At 41.1% G+C, this 18456-nt stretch overlaps 1 protein-coding gene across 20 annotated transcripts in view; it reads right to left on the minus strand.

The window, feature by feature from the left end:
• Positions 1 to 428: 428 nt before the first annotated feature.
• LOC145439728 (uncharacterized) overlaps positions 429 to 18456 on the minus strand; it is an 83053-nt gene continuing 65025 nt past the window's right edge. For 9 of the 20 annotated variants that reach the window (XM_080317335.1, XM_080317333.1, XM_080317326.1 and 6 more), the window contains 14 exons: positions 13226 to 13351; positions 13033 to 13152; positions 12840 to 12959; positions 12644 to 12766; positions 12453 to 12572; positions 12260 to 12379; positions 12068 to 12187; positions 11777 to 11896; positions 11462 to 11584; positions 7863 to 7976; positions 2900 to 3019; positions 2143 to 2262; positions 1734 to 1880; positions 429 to 560 (listed from right to left, as the gene is read on the minus strand). In XM_080317335.1, the coding sequence (XP_080173461.1) occupies positions 547 to 560; positions 1734 to 1880; positions 2143 to 2262; positions 2900 to 3019; positions 7863 to 7976; positions 11462 to 11584; positions 11777 to 11896; positions 12068 to 12187; positions 12260 to 12379; positions 12453 to 12572; positions 12644 to 12766; positions 12840 to 12959; positions 13033 to 13152; positions 13226 to 13351 (1607 nt within the window). In that variant the 3' untranslated portion in view covers positions 429 to 546. The remainder of the gene's footprint in view (positions 561 to 1733; positions 1881 to 2142; positions 2263 to 2899; positions 3020 to 7862; positions 7977 to 11461; positions 11585 to 11776; positions 11897 to 12067; positions 12188 to 12259; positions 12380 to 12452; positions 12573 to 12643; positions 12767 to 12839; positions 12960 to 13032; positions 13153 to 13225; positions 13352 to 18456) is intronic. The other 11 variants (XM_080317330.1, XM_080317323.1, XM_080317334.1 and 8 more) reach the window with 8 other exon arrangements.

Below are 18456 nucleotides of genomic sequence, written 5' to 3' on the forward strand. Positions count from 1 at the left end.
ACAGGATTCTGCGCGCTTAATCGGCAGCAGGGGAGTCAGACTGCCGCGCAGAAACAAATATCGTTTCCATGACCGTGTTTGGATTTGTGCTACATGTTTTTAAATATGTGATAGGGAAACCGAGGTTTCAAGAGTTCCACAATGGAGGAGGAAGTATCGAAACGATGGTTCTCTGACGAAACGATCGCCCCGACTCCCGAATTACTATTCCCATGCGAACAAGCATATGCATTTAAACCCCTGACACCTGACTCAGAGCGCAACATAACAACATAACTCAGTTGATCACAGCTTCATTCGGACTCATTGATGCCAAAACAGACCGAGCGTCCTTATCCCTCTACTTCCTTGCTCGCGACAAAGAGATCATAGCGGCTTTAACGCGTATAAAAATCAATCATCTTTGCAACAATCAAAACAACATCAGGTGCTTCTTCCCAAAAAAAGCTTTATGAAATCACATGTATAGTATTAAGTATCTAGTATGTAAGCAAAATTCGATTGCTCTGATTCCTTGATCTTGGACAGACATCCGATTTACCCGATCTATCCGTTACGGCCTGCAAAAGAGAGTAATCAACGTTGATATAGTGCAAGATGGGAATGAAATGAGAAATTAGAACAGCTTGAAATTCATTGTAATGCGTATATAATTATGGTTTTTACAGTATAAGATAAACTTAATTCTATACATTCATAGGTATCATCGGACGAAGTTCTATTGATACATCCACAACGTTTTGCAAATATCGCATGGTGGAGACAAGCCATGAGGTGTGTGACAATAACAGTCACATCAAAATCTCTTCTCGGCGCAATCTTCTTTGGTAACAGAAATTTTGTGCTATCCAATACAGAAGTCAGACATTACTCAATGCTGATCGATGAGTAGGCTAATGCAGGGCTTGTAAAAAGACGATGATTGCTTCGAAATTATTTGGTAAAAATTGGTATGACGCAACAACCATTGTAATTCAGCAAGGGCTAAAATGCATGCTTTAAAATTGTCCAATCTATACAGATGTTATTCTCTTTTGAATTCGGACTATATAAAATAAATCGATAAAGGTTAATCGGTTCAGAGGGTAATGTGATTTAAAATTTTCTTGTCACTTGATGACGCCATATGCGAATAATGTTTATAACTAATACTTTGCACTTCGGTGATGATAGAGAATCAATGAAAGGGTCTAATTCACGATTTATGGAGAAGAGTAGTTTAAAAAGTCGAATTGTTTAGCTATAAACGCAATGAAAAAAGCTTTGGATCACAAAAATATTTTTGGGTGACGGACTTGAAAATCAAAAAAATACATGTAACATTCCGCTTCAGCAAAAAATTGTTTTGCGAAATGTAATTTGGATGAGTATGGTTGTTATAAAATTTGTAACGATTTTTCGCCACCAAGTGACAACAACATTTTGAATCGAATTATCTTTTGCAGGGCTGAACCTTTTTCAAAATACTGTTTTTATTCACACCGAATTAAAAAAAGAATAGCATGTCCCTATGTTGGACAATTCTGAGGGTGTACTGTACATTATAAATGCCAAAATATTTGCTCAATTATAATGGTTCCAGCCATGATCATACTCCGCTATTCTATTTTGTTACAACAAAGATAACAGCTATATTATCGTATGAATTTCTACAGCTATCTTTGAGAATTGTTGATGTAATGAAACTTTTATCGTTTCTTCACGTAAGATTGTACTGGTTAGGGTATACTTACATTCTGTCTTGTAGTCATCACAACAGTTTCTGTTTCTCACACAGCTGTCATCACATTCGCAGACGGCCTTTCCGAACGAGTAAGTGCCACATATTCCCTTGCAAGAATACTTTGGTGGTGGTGGTGGTGGTGTAGTTGTTGGAATGGCTGAATGAATAAACGTTTTCACTAGCAATCTATAGTCATAATGCTGTAGTCATGATTTGTATTTCATTTATTGATGTTAGCTAGCTAGTTGTCTGGAATTGAAGACTGTTTTCGAAATTACATTCATCGCAGATACTTTTAGAGTACAACCCTCAAACAAACTTTTCATGTTCACGGAATCAGCCGCATTGAATGAATTCTTGTAGCAACATTCATTACACTGGCCGAAATTTATTCGCAAAACATGAGCGCTTATACTTACGATTACAGCTGTGACTGTCCCATGGAACATATCCTACTTCACATTCACAACGGTACGAGTTTCCGTCGTTAATGCACGTAGCATGTGCTCCACACGGATTCGAATCGCAGGGGAATACCTCTGAAACAGAAAGAGGGCGAATTTATTGTGATTCAGCAAAATACTCGAAAACGTTAGCAAAAATAATTTTCGTGTATGATACCCAACCATACAAATTACGATATTCGAGACAAAAATCAAGTATGTATAGTATATGCTATATTTAAATGTGAATGGCTGTCGATATAAAATTTGTTCAAAGAACAGCGATTGTATGGACATTAAAGATCAGTTATGCATGAAGGGAAGTGGTGTACGGACCTGGAAGTGAAGAAACTAGGCGAAGAGACGCTAACGTAGAGACCAAAGTGTAAACCCGGGTCGCTATAACCTATTGACGGACACTTGCCCCCACGGCATTACCATTTGCGGCCGCTTACAATGCTTTTATACAGACTAGGCATGTAGCGATAGCTCAGTTGACAATGCAGCATTAAAGTTGCATTACGGTAAGCAGTCCGGGATAATTTTATAGTACTGTGATAATAAAATTTCAGTCCTTGCAATATCGCCGTTAATTGCTGTAGAAATAGGGCACAACTAAACAAATGATGACACCGCATCGATTCATTCGGCGATTTGGAGCGATATAAGTGTTTCTACAGAGTCAACGAATCCTACGTCATTTTTGCTTGAATTGAGGATTAGGCTCACTTACTTTTGCAATTTCCCCCGTGTCCACGGGTATATCCAAACATGCACAGACAAACTGCCTCTCCGTTCATGACGGTACATTTGGAATTGGGTGAGCAGTCGACGAGATCACATGGGTTGATCGCTGTACAATGGAGATTTAAGATACATGAATAAAGAATGTGACAAATTGCAAGTCAAATTTATCAATGCGCAGATATTTGGACACCGATACTGACTATATCCTCTTTGAACTTGCGCCAAGGAAAATTCGCGCCGAAATGTTAATTTCGAAATTAATGGCAACAGAATACACAATATATTATCTCATGTTTAATGCTGAAATAAGATATTTTTACGACACGATTCACGGTTATTGAATAGTAGTTGCGAAAGGGCTGGATGTTTGTTTACGGTTGGTTCTATGATGAGTCCCCAATGTCAACTTTTTATACCAACCGTCAGTCAGCATCCGCTTAACTTGAATATCAATTCAAAATGACTTGTGACATTCTTGACGATCGGACTAAAGTCACCGAGTCATTACTGAATGAAACATTTTTGGGGCATATATATATAAATTTTATTCTACTCGTGGTCCTGGAACCCCCCACAATTAGCCTCGAATGTTGCATTGTAACGGAGTTTGGCATTGTGACGCAACGATGCCGTCTGGGAGCAGGTGAGAAGCAGAGCAAACCGCAAACGTATTGGCCATTGTTGCACAACCGATTGAGCAATGAGCATTCACACTCTCACACTCGCGTGCACTCGCTGCTCAGACGGCATAGTTGCGTCACAATACCAAACTCCGTTACAATCCAACATTGGAGGCTGAATTTAGGGGGTTCCAGGAGCACGAGCAGAAAAAAAAATATATTTTCACAAGCAGTACAGCGGTAGCTTTCGATTGGTACCCGTTTTATCAAATTCAATGCTCGACCAGCCGGTCAAAAATTACCGTCAAATTGCCTTTGACCAAATGGATAGTGTGACGTAGATCAGTTTCACTGAGTCGTGAGATTTGCTCGTGTCCACACCATATAGGACACTTTGGTGGCATACATACACTGAATCAGCTCGTATCTTAGGCAGTTACACGCGGAAAAAATAACCTAAAAATAACATTATTCTTTCTTTCTTTCCTTCAACAATCATCCAGAGGTGGTCATTCACGAAGTACTTCTACTTCTACTTCAAGTAGATTTTGCCTACCTGCACTAGTTCCTCAAGCGGTTAGTTTCGGACTATTTCTACTTCTACTTGACTGATTTCAGTTTTCTAAGCCAAATTATTCCTAGAAAAACTTACTTTTCTACCTACTTGAAAATCGCTACTTCTACTTGAGTACCAACGATGGGTACTATGACCAGCTCTGCAATTATCTCAAATTCGTAACGATGGATTCAAATGAAGCGAGGCATGAAGACAATAATAAATGCTATCACTAAAAATTCGCAACAAGTTACTGGACATTGCTCTCCTTTAAGGTTATTGAGTTGGATTGAGCTAAAGGACCGATCACACATGGTGTCGATATTCACACGCGTTTTTCTTTCTTTGTTTGTTCTGCTCAGTTACTTCGCTGGTGCAAGTTGCAAAATATTCAAATTTTTAAAGATGAAATCTGCAGTAACTGTCTTTAAGACGATACAGACCTTCATGTCGACATGTAAATGGGAAGAAAAAACAGAACAGAAGTTAGAGTGCGTATCATGAAGGTGGCGAGCTTTCATATGCCCACTATTTTTATAGGGTCTGGAGGGACCGCAGCCAACCTCCCCCTGTAGGAAAGGGATGGTTTCACACTTGGGACAGAGTGATCCACCAACCCCGGTAATAGGTATCTATGGGGTATACATAGAATACCCAACTCGTTTTGCATCTAGTTTCGTCTTTTTTCTCTCTTACTAATAGGTGCTTCGAGTCTGCATAGCCAGGCTTGGAGGGTTCTATACTATTACCGAGAAAACCATTACCGAGAATGGACATTACCGAGAATGCCATTACCGAGAATTGACATTACCGAGAATGGACATTACCGAGAATGGTCATTATCGAGAATGGACACCACCGAGAATGGAGATTACCGAGAATGGCCAATGTCAAGAATATAGCTTACTGGGACTGACGTTGTCGAGAAATTTATACCTGAGCATCGATACCGAATGTGGAAACACCGTGGTCCACACACACGACCTGTTCATGTGCATAACATGCCTGCATTGCATATATTGCATTCTCGGTAATGTCCATTCTCGGTGGTGTCCATTCTCGGTAATGTCCATTCTCGGTGGTGTCCATTCTCGGTAATGTCCATTCTCGGTGGTGTCCATTCTCGGTAATGGCATTCTCGGTAATGGTTTTCTCGGTATTGACCGGACACCGGCTTGGAGGGGCCTTGAGTCTGCAGCCCCAAGAATCCCCTCGCCACCGTGGATATGCACGGATACTGGGCTCGAACACGGTATCGCAGATCCGGTGATTGAAGAAATGGCGGTGCCATGCAAAAAGGCAGCCCATCTCCACTGGCGTAGCAGCATGTGCTGCCGCCCCTGGCACTCGCCTAAAATGTCGCCCCTCCCCTAAGTAGACCGCAGCAAATTTCGACATAGATTCATGTTCAAGCAACCTTGTCAATAAAAACAATATGCCGCGTCTCAGCTTCACCGTCTCAACGTTAATAAGGCCAAAAATCATAAAGACAAGAAATAGCGATCGATTGTATTGTGCATATAGAAATCTCAATAGCCGCCTCAAAGCAAGATCAGCGATAATATCCTCAAATTAAAGTTGTTGAACGTAGTCTCATTTTATAGACAGAATGGATGGAGTGGATAGCCGATCATCATTCATGGTAGAACGTAAATAAGACTTTGAGAAGCTCGCCTCACACAGCTCGCAATTGAAACACCAATGGTCAGATAAAGTTTCAGACACGAGCATAAATATGGTGTTGAATCAAGTAGCTTTGCATTAACTAACCACTGTAAAACATCAAACGCTGTTGCACTACGACCAAACGTGGTTTCACTGCTCTGCACCAGCCTCTTAACCCTTTTAAAATCTCTAGTTGAACAACTTCATGTGATCATATCTTAATTTGTGTTCGTCCTAGAGGTCTCATATTGGTTTGTACGAAAAGCTAGCAATCTTCTGATTTATATGATCCCTAATTCGAAGGTATAAGGCATGACAATTTTCGCAGTCAACTCCAAAAAGTCCACCTCGTTGTCATAAGTGCTTCTAAAAGCGCTGGTGAATAAATTGTGACTTTCGCTTTGCAGCAGCGCGCGGGAATTCAAAAATCCAAACAGATCATTTAAGTGGTGTATGCCGGTAAACCTAGTTTCAGCTTCAAGTTTAAATCTGTCCAAAGCTTGAAACATGTATCGTCTAACTTCTTCAACAACACTGAGGTCGGGTGATTGTTCGCCGGGCATTCTCCTTTTTCTACGAACTCTCCGAACAATCGGCATTGACGGCTGTTTCGGAGTGGTTCCATCGCCATGTTAGCATATTAATTCGTGTTTTCGGAATCAGCGCGGCACTAGCTTTCGATTGAGACCTCACGTGACGCCAGCTATAGGACTACCAATTAACCCTTCTTTGAGCCGGCTGTGTACACTGTGCCGAGCGAGATAGTGATGCTTCCGGCTTCTTGATCAGTAGGTCGTGGGTTCGATCCCCGGCCGGGCCAGACCATAGACTCGAAAACTGGTATCCGCGGTTATGCCGCTAGGCGCTCAGCAATCACAGAGGGAAAAACCGGGGTTGCAGGCTAGATGACCTTATTATAAAAAAAAGTCCGTATCGCATTTCCGTCGTCAAAGCATCTCGATGGTGCAGGCGAAAAAGAATACCATATCTATCTATCTATCTCACTGTGCAGCCACATTTTGCCGCCCCCTCGGAGCCTGCCGCCCCTGGCGCAGAGCCAGAACCGCCAAGTGGCTGCTACGCCACTGCCCATTTCTTGAACGGACAACCTTTCGGAAGTCCACATCCCAAGAGATAAATACCTTAATACAACCAATTACTCCACTCTGCTTGATAGTTCTGACGTTATTACTTTCCAAGCGATCAGGCAGAAGCATTAAAAACAAAGCTGTGGGTCTTTAACCCTTTCGTTGAACAGGTGCCTCTGGTACCTCTGGTCAACCACTTAAAAACAATTTCAATTTCTTCCAGTAAGCATTTTTTCAATCACGGAAAACATGTTGCATTTTGGATATAAGCTCTGGATAGTTCTTATAAAGAACTGCTCCTCCAAGCATTGAAAGCTTTTGAACACCGACAACTTATTTGACAGAAAAGGTCTTTCCCGCTTAAGTTGAGAACAAAACGATGAATGGAATTTGTTTTCTTGAAAATACACATGGTGGCCTAATGCGGGGAGCTTTGGAGCAAGAAGTTGCACGACACGTACACCTGGTCAGAAATTGCCGGAAATATTCAGCAGCCATTGAGTCATTGTAAAACAGGTACCCTACTTGTCGGAAATTTGGATTAATTACTATTAAGTATTTTCATTTTCTTTTTTTTTTGTAATAATATTCGCCTTGTTTGTGCGGATGGAATTTTTCAAACAAAAAAGTGCGGATGCTCTCAAAATGGTTGGAAAGCACTGGTGTAGCGCAAAGCTATAGGTGGGTTAATGGGAATGATATATTTGTGAAGTCGTGATCAACCTACAGCATTATAACAAAGGACAATGAAATAGGCATAGTCGAAATGCACTAAAGTATCTTTAATGTGATATAGAACTAGCAATATATTCTTTGTAATAGCACAAGAGGTACTATTTGGCATTTCACATCTTTCATGCTGGTATGACGACATATTGAGTGATACTCGAATATTCGACTGCAGTCGAAGCCGAATACTCGATTCAGAAACGAATCACACAGGCACTCAATTTTTCCCAGCCCTATGTATAATGCAGGACATGCACAATCATGAAATCTTTTTTGTGCATATATACTCACGATCACACATCTTTCCAGATCCTTGATAGCCGGCCATGCATTTACAGGAATAGCTTCCGTCACTTCGAGGATAGCATCGTGCCATCTGGTGGCATTGGTGATTGTCGCATGGTCCTGCGAGGGTTAAAGTTGTGATGAAATACCGATGCATCCAGGTGTATGCCAAGTTCATGTATACATCATTAGATCAAGGCCAAGAGCCATAACATTGGCACTCAGCCATGACAGGTATATGCCAAACGTTTGATGGTGCTATGAAGTCAGCTTCTATCTCAGGGGCGAGCAACTTCTCCAGTCGGCGGGCCGGATATACGAAAATTAAGTACTTGGCGGGCCGAATTGCTGTATCGATACATTATTTGCCCATTTATTCACATTTACATTATACATGGTATAAATCGTATTTAATGATGGTATTTTAAGAAAGGAATGTTATTTCAAAGCAATTTCTCGCCGATAATGACGAAGAGAATGTGGATTTGAGAACAGCATTGTCATGTGGTTCTCAACTTTTTTTAACACGCCCCCCTTTTTCATAGTGAGAAATTTCGCGCCATCCATGCTAGCCATTACAGCGGATAGTTTATCGGCATTTAAGGTTATGGCTATTGATGAGAGAATTCTCAAATATGAAATTCAGACAATAGATACAGTAAACACCATGATCTTGAGGTAAATCGCGCTAGGCGCGAAAAAAATTTCAGTTAACTGTGACTTCGCGCCCCCTTCAGATGCTTTAACGCCCCCAGCTTGAGACCAACAGTCATATATGCACCGCCATGTCTACTTCTCTCTGATCAATCAACACAAGGTGTAATCATTAATTTAAAAATTTAGGCTGTTCGATAAGCCTGTTACCCCAAATTTACCAAGATATCAATTCATTAGGGTTGGATGGGTGGCGTGGCGAGTTAGTGCAGTGCTGGTATAGTCCACAGCTACAATACCCAATGTGTTGTGGGTTCGAGTCCGACTCTAAAATTGTTACCTAAGTGTTGGAGGTTTATCTAGGCTCCTCCTCGCCATCTCATCGGCATAACTATTAAGCGGTGTCTCACAAAAGCGTATGGACGTGTGCCGTGCTACCAGTTGGCGGTTACGCAATCAAAAATAAGAAATATCGGTCTGCTGTAAATGACCATTGCAGTCGACAAACACCATGGTTACCACATGGGGTCAAGTACATAGTAAATGCTGACAATTCAAGTCTTCTCGCTTCGACGAACTTACCCGTACACTCCACTCTGGCACGCTGCGCAGTGCGCACACAGGAATATATTAACATACACTCACTAAAATTTGGCGTAGTAAGCAAGTAGTGGGGAATCTCGGAGACTGATCGGCCGCGGGCCACATTATCATATAGGACGGGAAGCTGCCCGCGGGCCGGACAAAATGCCGTCGCGGGCCGTATGTTGCCCGGCCCTGCTCTATCTAATAACATAATATTATATACTGTGTGATGGGAGTATCGCTGTGTCTCATCGTCAATCCTCTATTAATGTGTTTGTAATGTTACCAGTGTCTATGAAATCGCTCGGAATATATGAAGAGTGTCAAATATATTTCTGTTCGAACTTCGCAGGCTCAATCCGTAATAAAACACGTGATTGTGCATTGCATTGCAAGGATAATCCTAGAATTATCAACGAAAAACTCAAATAACTCCGCTTCTACAAGTCGGAATTGACTCAAATTTGTTTTGCATCGTCTTTGAAGAGAGCTCAACAATTTCATGGGGTTGACAGAAAAAATTTGAAATATTTTTTTTAATTTTTAATAATAAATTAAAAATTTCAATTCAAGATTGCACGGCCTCTACTGGTTGGAATTGAGTCAAATTTGGTGTGCATCGTTTTCTTAGGCAACCTGACGATTTAGTCATTAGGCGAGTGAGATTTGGAAAAAAAAGTTTTTTTTTAACAACCCTATTGTGCATCTATGCAGAAGGTGATGATAGTTAAGCAGGATATGTAAATAAAATAGTTAAAGATCTTTGTGGATTTATTAGGTGAATGTGTAACAATGGGATCGCAATATATATCAGTATGAAACTAAAATGGAGTTTCGCAGAGAATGGTAACACTGTCGCCTACAGCAAGAATGCGCATTACGCAGCTGGTCAGGAATTCGTATCGGTGACGGCGACACTTATCTATACCAGTGCTCTTAAACCTTTTTCGTCGTGGTACACCCTTGAACCATTATGGTAGCCTACACCCTGGGGTGTACGATTGAAGAGCCCTGATCTATACGATATCGGATAACACATACCAAACGTGAGAGTGTGAAGGGAAATCACCTGATATATGTAAATGTGGTCCAGGTAGTTTACAAAGATGTGCGAAGTCAGCATATGCGCATATGCATATATTTTAGTGATTTGGACGTTTGGGGCCGATGACCAGGCATAGTTATTTTTGGCATTTCGGGAACTAACTGCCAAAAATAAAGCTTTTCGAAAATATAGATTTGTATGAAAGTTTTTGATAAAAATGTCAACATTAATTGAAAGGAGTTTGTATGAAGCGACAAAATAAGTGTGCAAAGCAGAATTCTTAAATTGATGTCCGTGAAGTCTTCAGGGGTCCGCAGACTACCTTCCAAGGGGTCCATGAAAAGTGAATGAAAATCTTGGGCACGCTGTCACTGCTCAGTGCTCAACTGCTCATGCATTTTGTGACATCATTGTAGCCGCCACGAGCGACCCAGACTGTAATTAGCTCAATGTGCATGTGCATCTACCATGTTCTATCCACCCTTCAACTTGCAATTGAAAAATGTCTGCATGTTCATTGTTAAATCACTGATAGATTGAATTACGTTCTCCAATACGGACATAGTTTCATTAATGAACAGACATGGTACAAAAGGCCTCCCGATCTATACGTACCATACATACATATATACATTCAGTCCTTTCCTAGATTTTTCTTTGCCGGTTGGATACTTTTTCGTATTGTATTGATTATAAAAGCCACTTATGCTTTCTAACCAATGGTTAGGTAGTGAAGGCTGTAATCCAAGCGTGTCAGCAACCCTCTTACATTGTCATCATAAGTATTGTGATCATTGTGAATGCCGGTAATTTTGCTCGCATAGCGAATTAGACTTTTGAGATTAGATATTGCTGAAGCACTCGGTTTTGTATCATGTGAATTAATTTGGTCTTCAACAACGTTTTCAATTCGGATTTTAATCTTGCTGTTTGATGGCGCAGTGTGGATACTGCATGTTTTGTGACTTCTATTTCACAAGAAGGACCAAACTGAAGCATTTTACCTGGTTAATTCCAGTCTATGAATATGAATTCATGGCGATGGCAAAATAAAATGGGAAAAATGCCAAAAATGAGCTATTTTTGTTATTTTTGACATATGCCAAAAACAACATTGCCTGCCAAGACCCACCGGAACTTAGCTCAGTTGCTGACTCAGTTAAACTAGCAACCCTTGCGGGCTGCGCACCATTCCAGAGCGGCACTTCTTCGTAAACTTGCAATTTACAAACGCAAATTTGGTTAGCCGGACGAAAGTTGCACAAGCACACCCTTGGCTTACAGCACGAACCAAAGGATTATCAAATATATTTTCACATACGTCCACAATTGTAGCCGCTGCCAAAATACCCAGAACGACATCTGCATTGGTATCCAGGACTGCTGTGATTAGGGATGCAATCGGCATGACCATGGCACTTATGATTCTCACACGGATCAATTTCTGAAATAGAAATATGTAAAATAGTATGATTGCGATAGCAATGCCGTAATTCCCACTTACTTTTGCAAATTCCGTTGAATTAGCATTTGTCCCAATGTGTGTTACTACTTTGTACGCTCTAATCGACCGTGGTGCAAGATATCAATAGGCCGCACCAAATGTTTTTGTTTCATGATGGAAAAAAAGACTTACGGACGCAATCCTTCCCGGTGCCTGTATAGCCGTACTTGCACTGACATTGGTAGTGAGTGTAGTTGAGATTTGTGCAATCCGCCATTTCGTGACAAGGATCCGTTTCGCATGGATAGATACCTGCACAGTGCACATGAAAGAAATTTCGTGTTACAGACTACAGGGATATCTTGGGCTTATTGGTGCCAGTCAGTTATACGCGATTATGACCCAGATATCAACCTTGACATGAACGTTACTATATTTCCTCCATCGCCAAGTTTATTTCATGTTATTCTGTTCGAAACTCACGTGTGCAGGTTTTTCCGTCGCCTTTGTATCCTGGCAAGCAGTCGCATTTGTAGCGACGATCGTCAATGTTTTGACAGCTGGCGTTTTCGTCACATGGGTTGTGATCACACGGATAGATCTCTGGGGAAAGAACACGCAAATATTAAATCTTAGTCTACATATACCATGCAGGAACGTATAGGCTCTAAATACTTTCGCAACTCTTTCCATTGCCCCTGTATCCAGGCAGGCAATCGCATTTGTAACGAAGGTCGTCGATGTTCGTACAGTTGGCATGTGGGTCACACGGATTACTGTCGCACGGATAGATTTCTGTGCAAAGAATACACAATATTTAAAACTTTAGTCAATATGTCGTACAAACACATATATTGTCCTAACATACTGTCGCAAATCTTTCCATTGCCCCTGTATCCAGGCAGGCAATCGCATTTGTACCGAAGGTCATCGATGTTCGTACACTTGGCATGTGGGTCACATGGATAACTATCGCACGGATAGATCTCTGTGCCAAGAATACACAATATTTAATATTTTAGTCGACATATTATACAGGCACATACAGTGTTAACATACTGTCGCAAATCTTTCCATTGCCCCTGTAACCAGGAGCGCAACTGCTGCATACGTAACGAAGATGGTCGATATTCGTACAATTGGCAAGTGGATGACATGGTTGACTATCGCACGGATAGATCTCTGTGCAAGGAATACACAATATTTAAAACTTTAGTCGACATGTCATACAAGCACAAACATTGTCCTAACATACTGTCGCAAATCTTTCCATTGCCCCTGTATCCAGGCAGGCAATCGCATTTGTAACGAAGGTCATCGATGTTCGTACACTTGGCATGTGGGTCACATGGATAACTATCGCACGGATAGATCTCTGTGCAAAGAATACACAATACTTAAAACTTTAGTCGACATGTCATACAAGCGCATATATTGTCCTAACATACTGTCGCAAATCTTTCCATTGCCCCCGTATCCAGGCAAGCAATCGCATTTGTATCGAAGGTCATCGATATTCGTACAGTTGGCATGTGGGTCACATGGATTGCTATCGCACGGATAGATCTCTGTGCAAAGAATACACAATATTTAAAACTTTAGTCGACATGTCATACAAGCACTTATATTGTCCTAACATACTGTCGCAAATCTTTCCATTGCCCCTGTATTCAGGCAGGCAATCGCATTTGTATCGAAGGTCATCGATGTTCGTGCACTTGGCATGTGGGTCACATGGATAAGGATAACTATCGCACGGATAGATCTCTGTGCAAAGAATACACAATATTCAAAAGTTTAGTCCACATATCATGCCAGCACAAATATAGTAGCATAAGGTCATTTCACTTGTGGTCAAGCTTAATGTTTATAATGCATTTGTGACTTCACAACGAAAGCTACTGCGTCAGAATTTAGTCAGCGCGTTCTTTCCCGTCCTTGATGTTGGTTTCATTCCACGGACAGTGGCACTCAACGTCATTATAACGTATGTCGCTGAGAAATCAAAGGGCGAAAAGAAATTTCCCTATCTTTTGCAAAATTGTCCATTCCTTCATATTCTTTCATACAGGTGCAGATGAAACGGTGACCTACGTTTTTGCAGGTTGCGTGTGGGTCGCATGGCCTGGTGTCACAAGGGAAGAATTATTGAAAATTGTGACGACGAAGATTTTACTTCAACGGTTTCTGACAAGGTATGGTCGTGTTTCACAGCCATCACAGGTTTAGTTGTTGGCCCGCACCGTCAACCGATATGCGTTGCCAAGTGTGAAGATAAGATATTTTCAAAACCTCATTGGTATCGTAATTTTCCTAATATAGTATAGTACGCCCCCATGTATAATACGCACCCTTAAAATGGCATGCAAATTCTGGGAAAAAGCCTGTACCCATGTATAGTACGCACCCTGCATTCGCAGTACATGAATAGCTGTGTTTTAGTACACGATGGTGTTCTGTTTTGCGATGTCACTGTCGAACAATCATGACATAACCATCTCTAATCATTATGCAATTAACGGCATTGTCTCTAAACGATAGTTAGAGAGCAGCCAAAGCCTGCGAGGCTGGCGACGCGACAGTTCGGGCCAGCGACACGACGTCTTGCGCACGAGGCCTATTACAGATGCGATTGCTAATCATTATACAAGTAACGGTATTGCCTCTATACCAGTGGTCGGGAACCTTTTTCGACCGAAGAGCCATATTGGCCCAATATTTTCAATTTTAACTCTCAAAGAGCCATACATGTCAATCAACTATTACGTCACAATTGAAATTTCGTGGCGTTTTGGTAGCACTAATATATGGAATTCGCAGTGTGCGCCATATTTTTCTGCTCACATGCATAGGTAGAGTCAAACATGGCCATTGGTCACTAAACAGCAGTACATATATCCACTGCAGGGTATTATACGTCAGTGACGTTGGGTTAGAGGAGGCAAGTGAGGCAGTGCCTCTCATGTCCTCGGGGATGTGTGAAGAAAGATCGTGAAGCCCTCAATGATTATTTGTATCTTCTATCGATGCTTAAGAATGACTAGATTTTGAACATTTTTATTCCTAATATAACGAAATTTTCATATTTATTGTTCGGAAATAAAGCGCAAAAGGAGCGGTAAGGCACAGATGAAGCACAGACGGGCCAAGCCTCGCTTGTGATAGCGCAGCTCATCGTAAATAGCTTAGAATTAGATATGAATCCAATGTATTAACTCGCGCTGTTTCCGAAAATCTAAATCGACTTCTAAAGTATATTCGGTCTAACATAACGTTGCGCTACACACCTACACTTTTACGGCGGTGATACAAAGCTACTTACTGATCAAGAACATGGATAACTATATGGCGTTCTTTTTAATTTGAATTTGTAATTGTGAATGTCACTTTCATAGCTGTTTATTTCTCGGTGTTCACGAAGACAATGTGTATATTTCAAAACAGTATCGTCGCCCTACAAGCGTCGCCAAGTCCGCTATTCTCTTTGATCAATTAAGGTATCGTGCAATCAAAGATTTCGAGGAGATCGATGGCGCGTAAAAATCGAATTCGCGAATCGTGGCAGTTGCAGGCGCAACAGCAACTTAAATCTGGGGATTTTGAAAAGTGGGGTACGAGCCCCTAACCCTGGATACCCCACTGTCTTGACCTCTCAAAGATATGTTTATGCTGCCACGAAAATAATTATTCTAGCCGTCATGTAAATTTGATAACAAGTTGCTGCAATATTGATAAATTAAGTAAAAAATTAAAAATATGCCAAAGAGTCATATCTTATAGCCAAAAGAGCCATATATGGCTCGCGAGCCATAGGTTTCCGATCACTGCTCTATACGATAGTAGATAGCAGCCAAAGCCTGCGAGGTCGGCGACGCGACATCTTGCGCATGAGGTCAGATGCGATTGCTCAGGCCAACGGTTATGTCGTGCACACCACGCCTGTTGGAGGTGCGACTGATTACGCAAGCGAATATATTTTGCGCACATGGCCTATCGATGAATTAGCGAGGATTGCCGCGCGCGCGCGTTCAGTAATCAATGAACGACCTAATTTCGCTCCTGTGCAAACGGCAAACCAACTCAGCAGGAGATTGCTTGCTGTGCAGACTACTCTCGTTAATTGGCAACACACTTTTTGCTAATTGGTAGCGCGTTACACTGATAATACGAATTACTGAGCACGATGGCTGAAAGTGATGCGCGATTGGAAACAAACATGAAGAAAGGTGTGATTTCAATTTTTTTATTGAGGGAGATTTTTTTCAAGCGTGTTGTTCCCATGTATAACACGCACCCCCCGATTTTAGGGCATAAAATCGTGAAAATTTTGCGGATTATACATGGAAAATTACGGTACGTGGTAGTGTGTTGCCTAAGCGAGAAATTATCGAAATTATTTCAGTGTCAGATTGATTTATTTCTGTGGCGTAAACAAGAACAAATATAACGAACGAGTGATGTATTTCCGCATGCTTGTGACTGAAGTTACGTTACTTTAAGTGACTTCTTAAAATTCTTCATTCGCGTTGATATAATTAAGCCTGCCTATATTGTAAAAATGGGCTCATTTCCACGACAGTAAGGTATGTCCCCACGCAATCGCTAATATATCATATCACGGGAATGCTAATTTGTTCGATGGTTTAAATTAACTTGGAAAGAATCATTAAACCCAGTACATTATTGTTTTAGTCAACATTAGAATAATGCATGACAAGGGAATAACCTTTCTTGGACATGGTAGCCCGTCTCATCCATGGCGCCCAGTCTCACGCGGCTAAAACCCATGACTAAAGCCAACTTTGCCAACTTTGCGAGCGCCGATTCATGGAATAGGAGCATTGTTGCGGTAGAAGCACCTTGATACGAGCATCAGCGCATGTGCTAGAGCAGACTTGGACAACTAGCAGTCTAGTTGTCTAATTTCACTAAATTAGAGCGAAAAGCCAGTAATCTAATTTAAATCTAATTTGATAAATGTTTCTATGCTCTAATTCTAATCTAATTTGTGAAATGTGCTTATGCTCTAATTCTAATTCTAATCTATAATTCGTGAAATGTTCCTAAGCTCTAATTTTAATTCTGATCTAATTTATTATTTTCCCGAAAATGTGTCTTTGTCTGAGGCCTTTTCAGCGAGTTAGTAGTTATTGTGACGAATAACAGCCTGCATGTATAGTAGCTTGTAGTCTGCAAACAACATTATATTTTTTTAAAACTTTATGTTAGAAGAACGCCGTGCTGACTAAAATGAGCGATGGTCATGGTTACCACAAACGAAATAATATTTTATTAAAGTAGTACAAATACAACAAGATATATCATGATCATAATCGTCATTTTATTTTGAACTATGAGCTGCGCACGATACCTGACAACAGCGACTAATGAATCGGTATTTGGGCTAGGCAGACATGTTGCTAGCGGAAAGACTATCGCATTCTAAAGATTGATATTCTGGGGACGTCCTGTGCCGTATGCCGTATAACGTATGTCGCTGAGAAATCAAAGGGCGAAAAGAAATTTCCCTATCTTTTGCAAAATTGTCCATTCCTTCATATTCTTTCATACAGGTGCAGATGAAACGGTGACCTACGTTTTTGCAGGTTGCGTGTGGGTCGCATGGCCTGGTGTCACAAGGGAAGAATTATTGAAAATTGTGACGACGAAGATTTTACTTCAACGGTTTCTGACAAGGTATGGTCGTGTTTCACAGCCATCACAGGTTTAGTTGTTGGCCCGCACCGTCAACCGATATGCGTTGCCAAGTGTGAAGATAAGATATTTTCAAAACCTCATTGGTATCGTAATTTTCCTAATATAGTATAGTACGCCCCCATGTATAATACGCACCCTTAAAATGGCATGCAAATTCTGGGAAAAAGCCTGTACCCATGTATAGTACGCACCCTGCATTCGCAGTACATGAATAGCTGTGTTTTAGTACACGATGGTGTTCTGTTTTGCGATGTCACTGTCGAACAATCATGACATAACCATCTCTAATCATTATGCAATTAACGGCATTGTCTCTAAACGATAGTTAGAGAGCAGCCAAAGCCTGCGAGGCTGGCGACGCGACAGTTCGGGCCAGCGACACGACGTCTTGCGCACGAGGCCTATTACAGATGCGATTGCTAATCATTATACAAGTAACGGTATTGCCTCTATACCAGTGGTCGGGAACCTTTTTCGACCGAAGAGCCATATTGGCCCAATATTTTCAATTTTAACTCTCAAAGAGCCATACATGTCAATCAACTATTACGTCACAATTGAAATTTCGTGGCGTTTTGGTAGCACTAATATATGGAATTCGCAGTGTGCGCCATATTTTTCTGCTCACATGCATAGGTAGAGTCAAACATGGCCATTGGTCACTAAACAGCAGTACATATATCCACTGCAGGGTATTATACGTCAGTGACGTTGGGTTAGAGGAGGCAAGTGAGGCAGTGCCTCTCATGTCCTCGGGGATGTGTGAAGAAAGATCGTGAAGCCCTCAATGATTATTTGTATCTTCTATCGATGCTTAAGAATGACTAGATTTTGAACATTTTTATTCCTAATATAACGAAATTTTCATATTTATTGTTCGGAAATAAAGCGCAAAAGGAGCGGTAAGGCACAGATGAAGCACAGACGGGCCAAGCCTCGCTTGTGATAGCGCAGCTCATCGTAAATAGCTTAGAATTAGATATGAATCCAATGTATTAACTCGCGCTGTTTCCGAAAATCTAAATCGACTTCTAAAGTATATTCGGTCTAACATAACGTTGCGCTACACACCTACACTTTTACGGCGGTGATACAAAGCTACTTACTGATCAAGAACATGGATAACTATATGGCGTTCTTTTTAATTTGAATTT

This window comes from Botryllus schlosseri, chromosome 5 (genome assembly GCF_051294905.1).
Source record: "Botryllus schlosseri isolate E-star chromosome 5, Bs_hap1, whole genome shotgun sequence".
Taxonomy (NCBI): domain Eukaryota; kingdom Metazoa; phylum Chordata; class Ascidiacea; order Stolidobranchia; family Styelidae; genus Botryllus; species Botryllus schlosseri.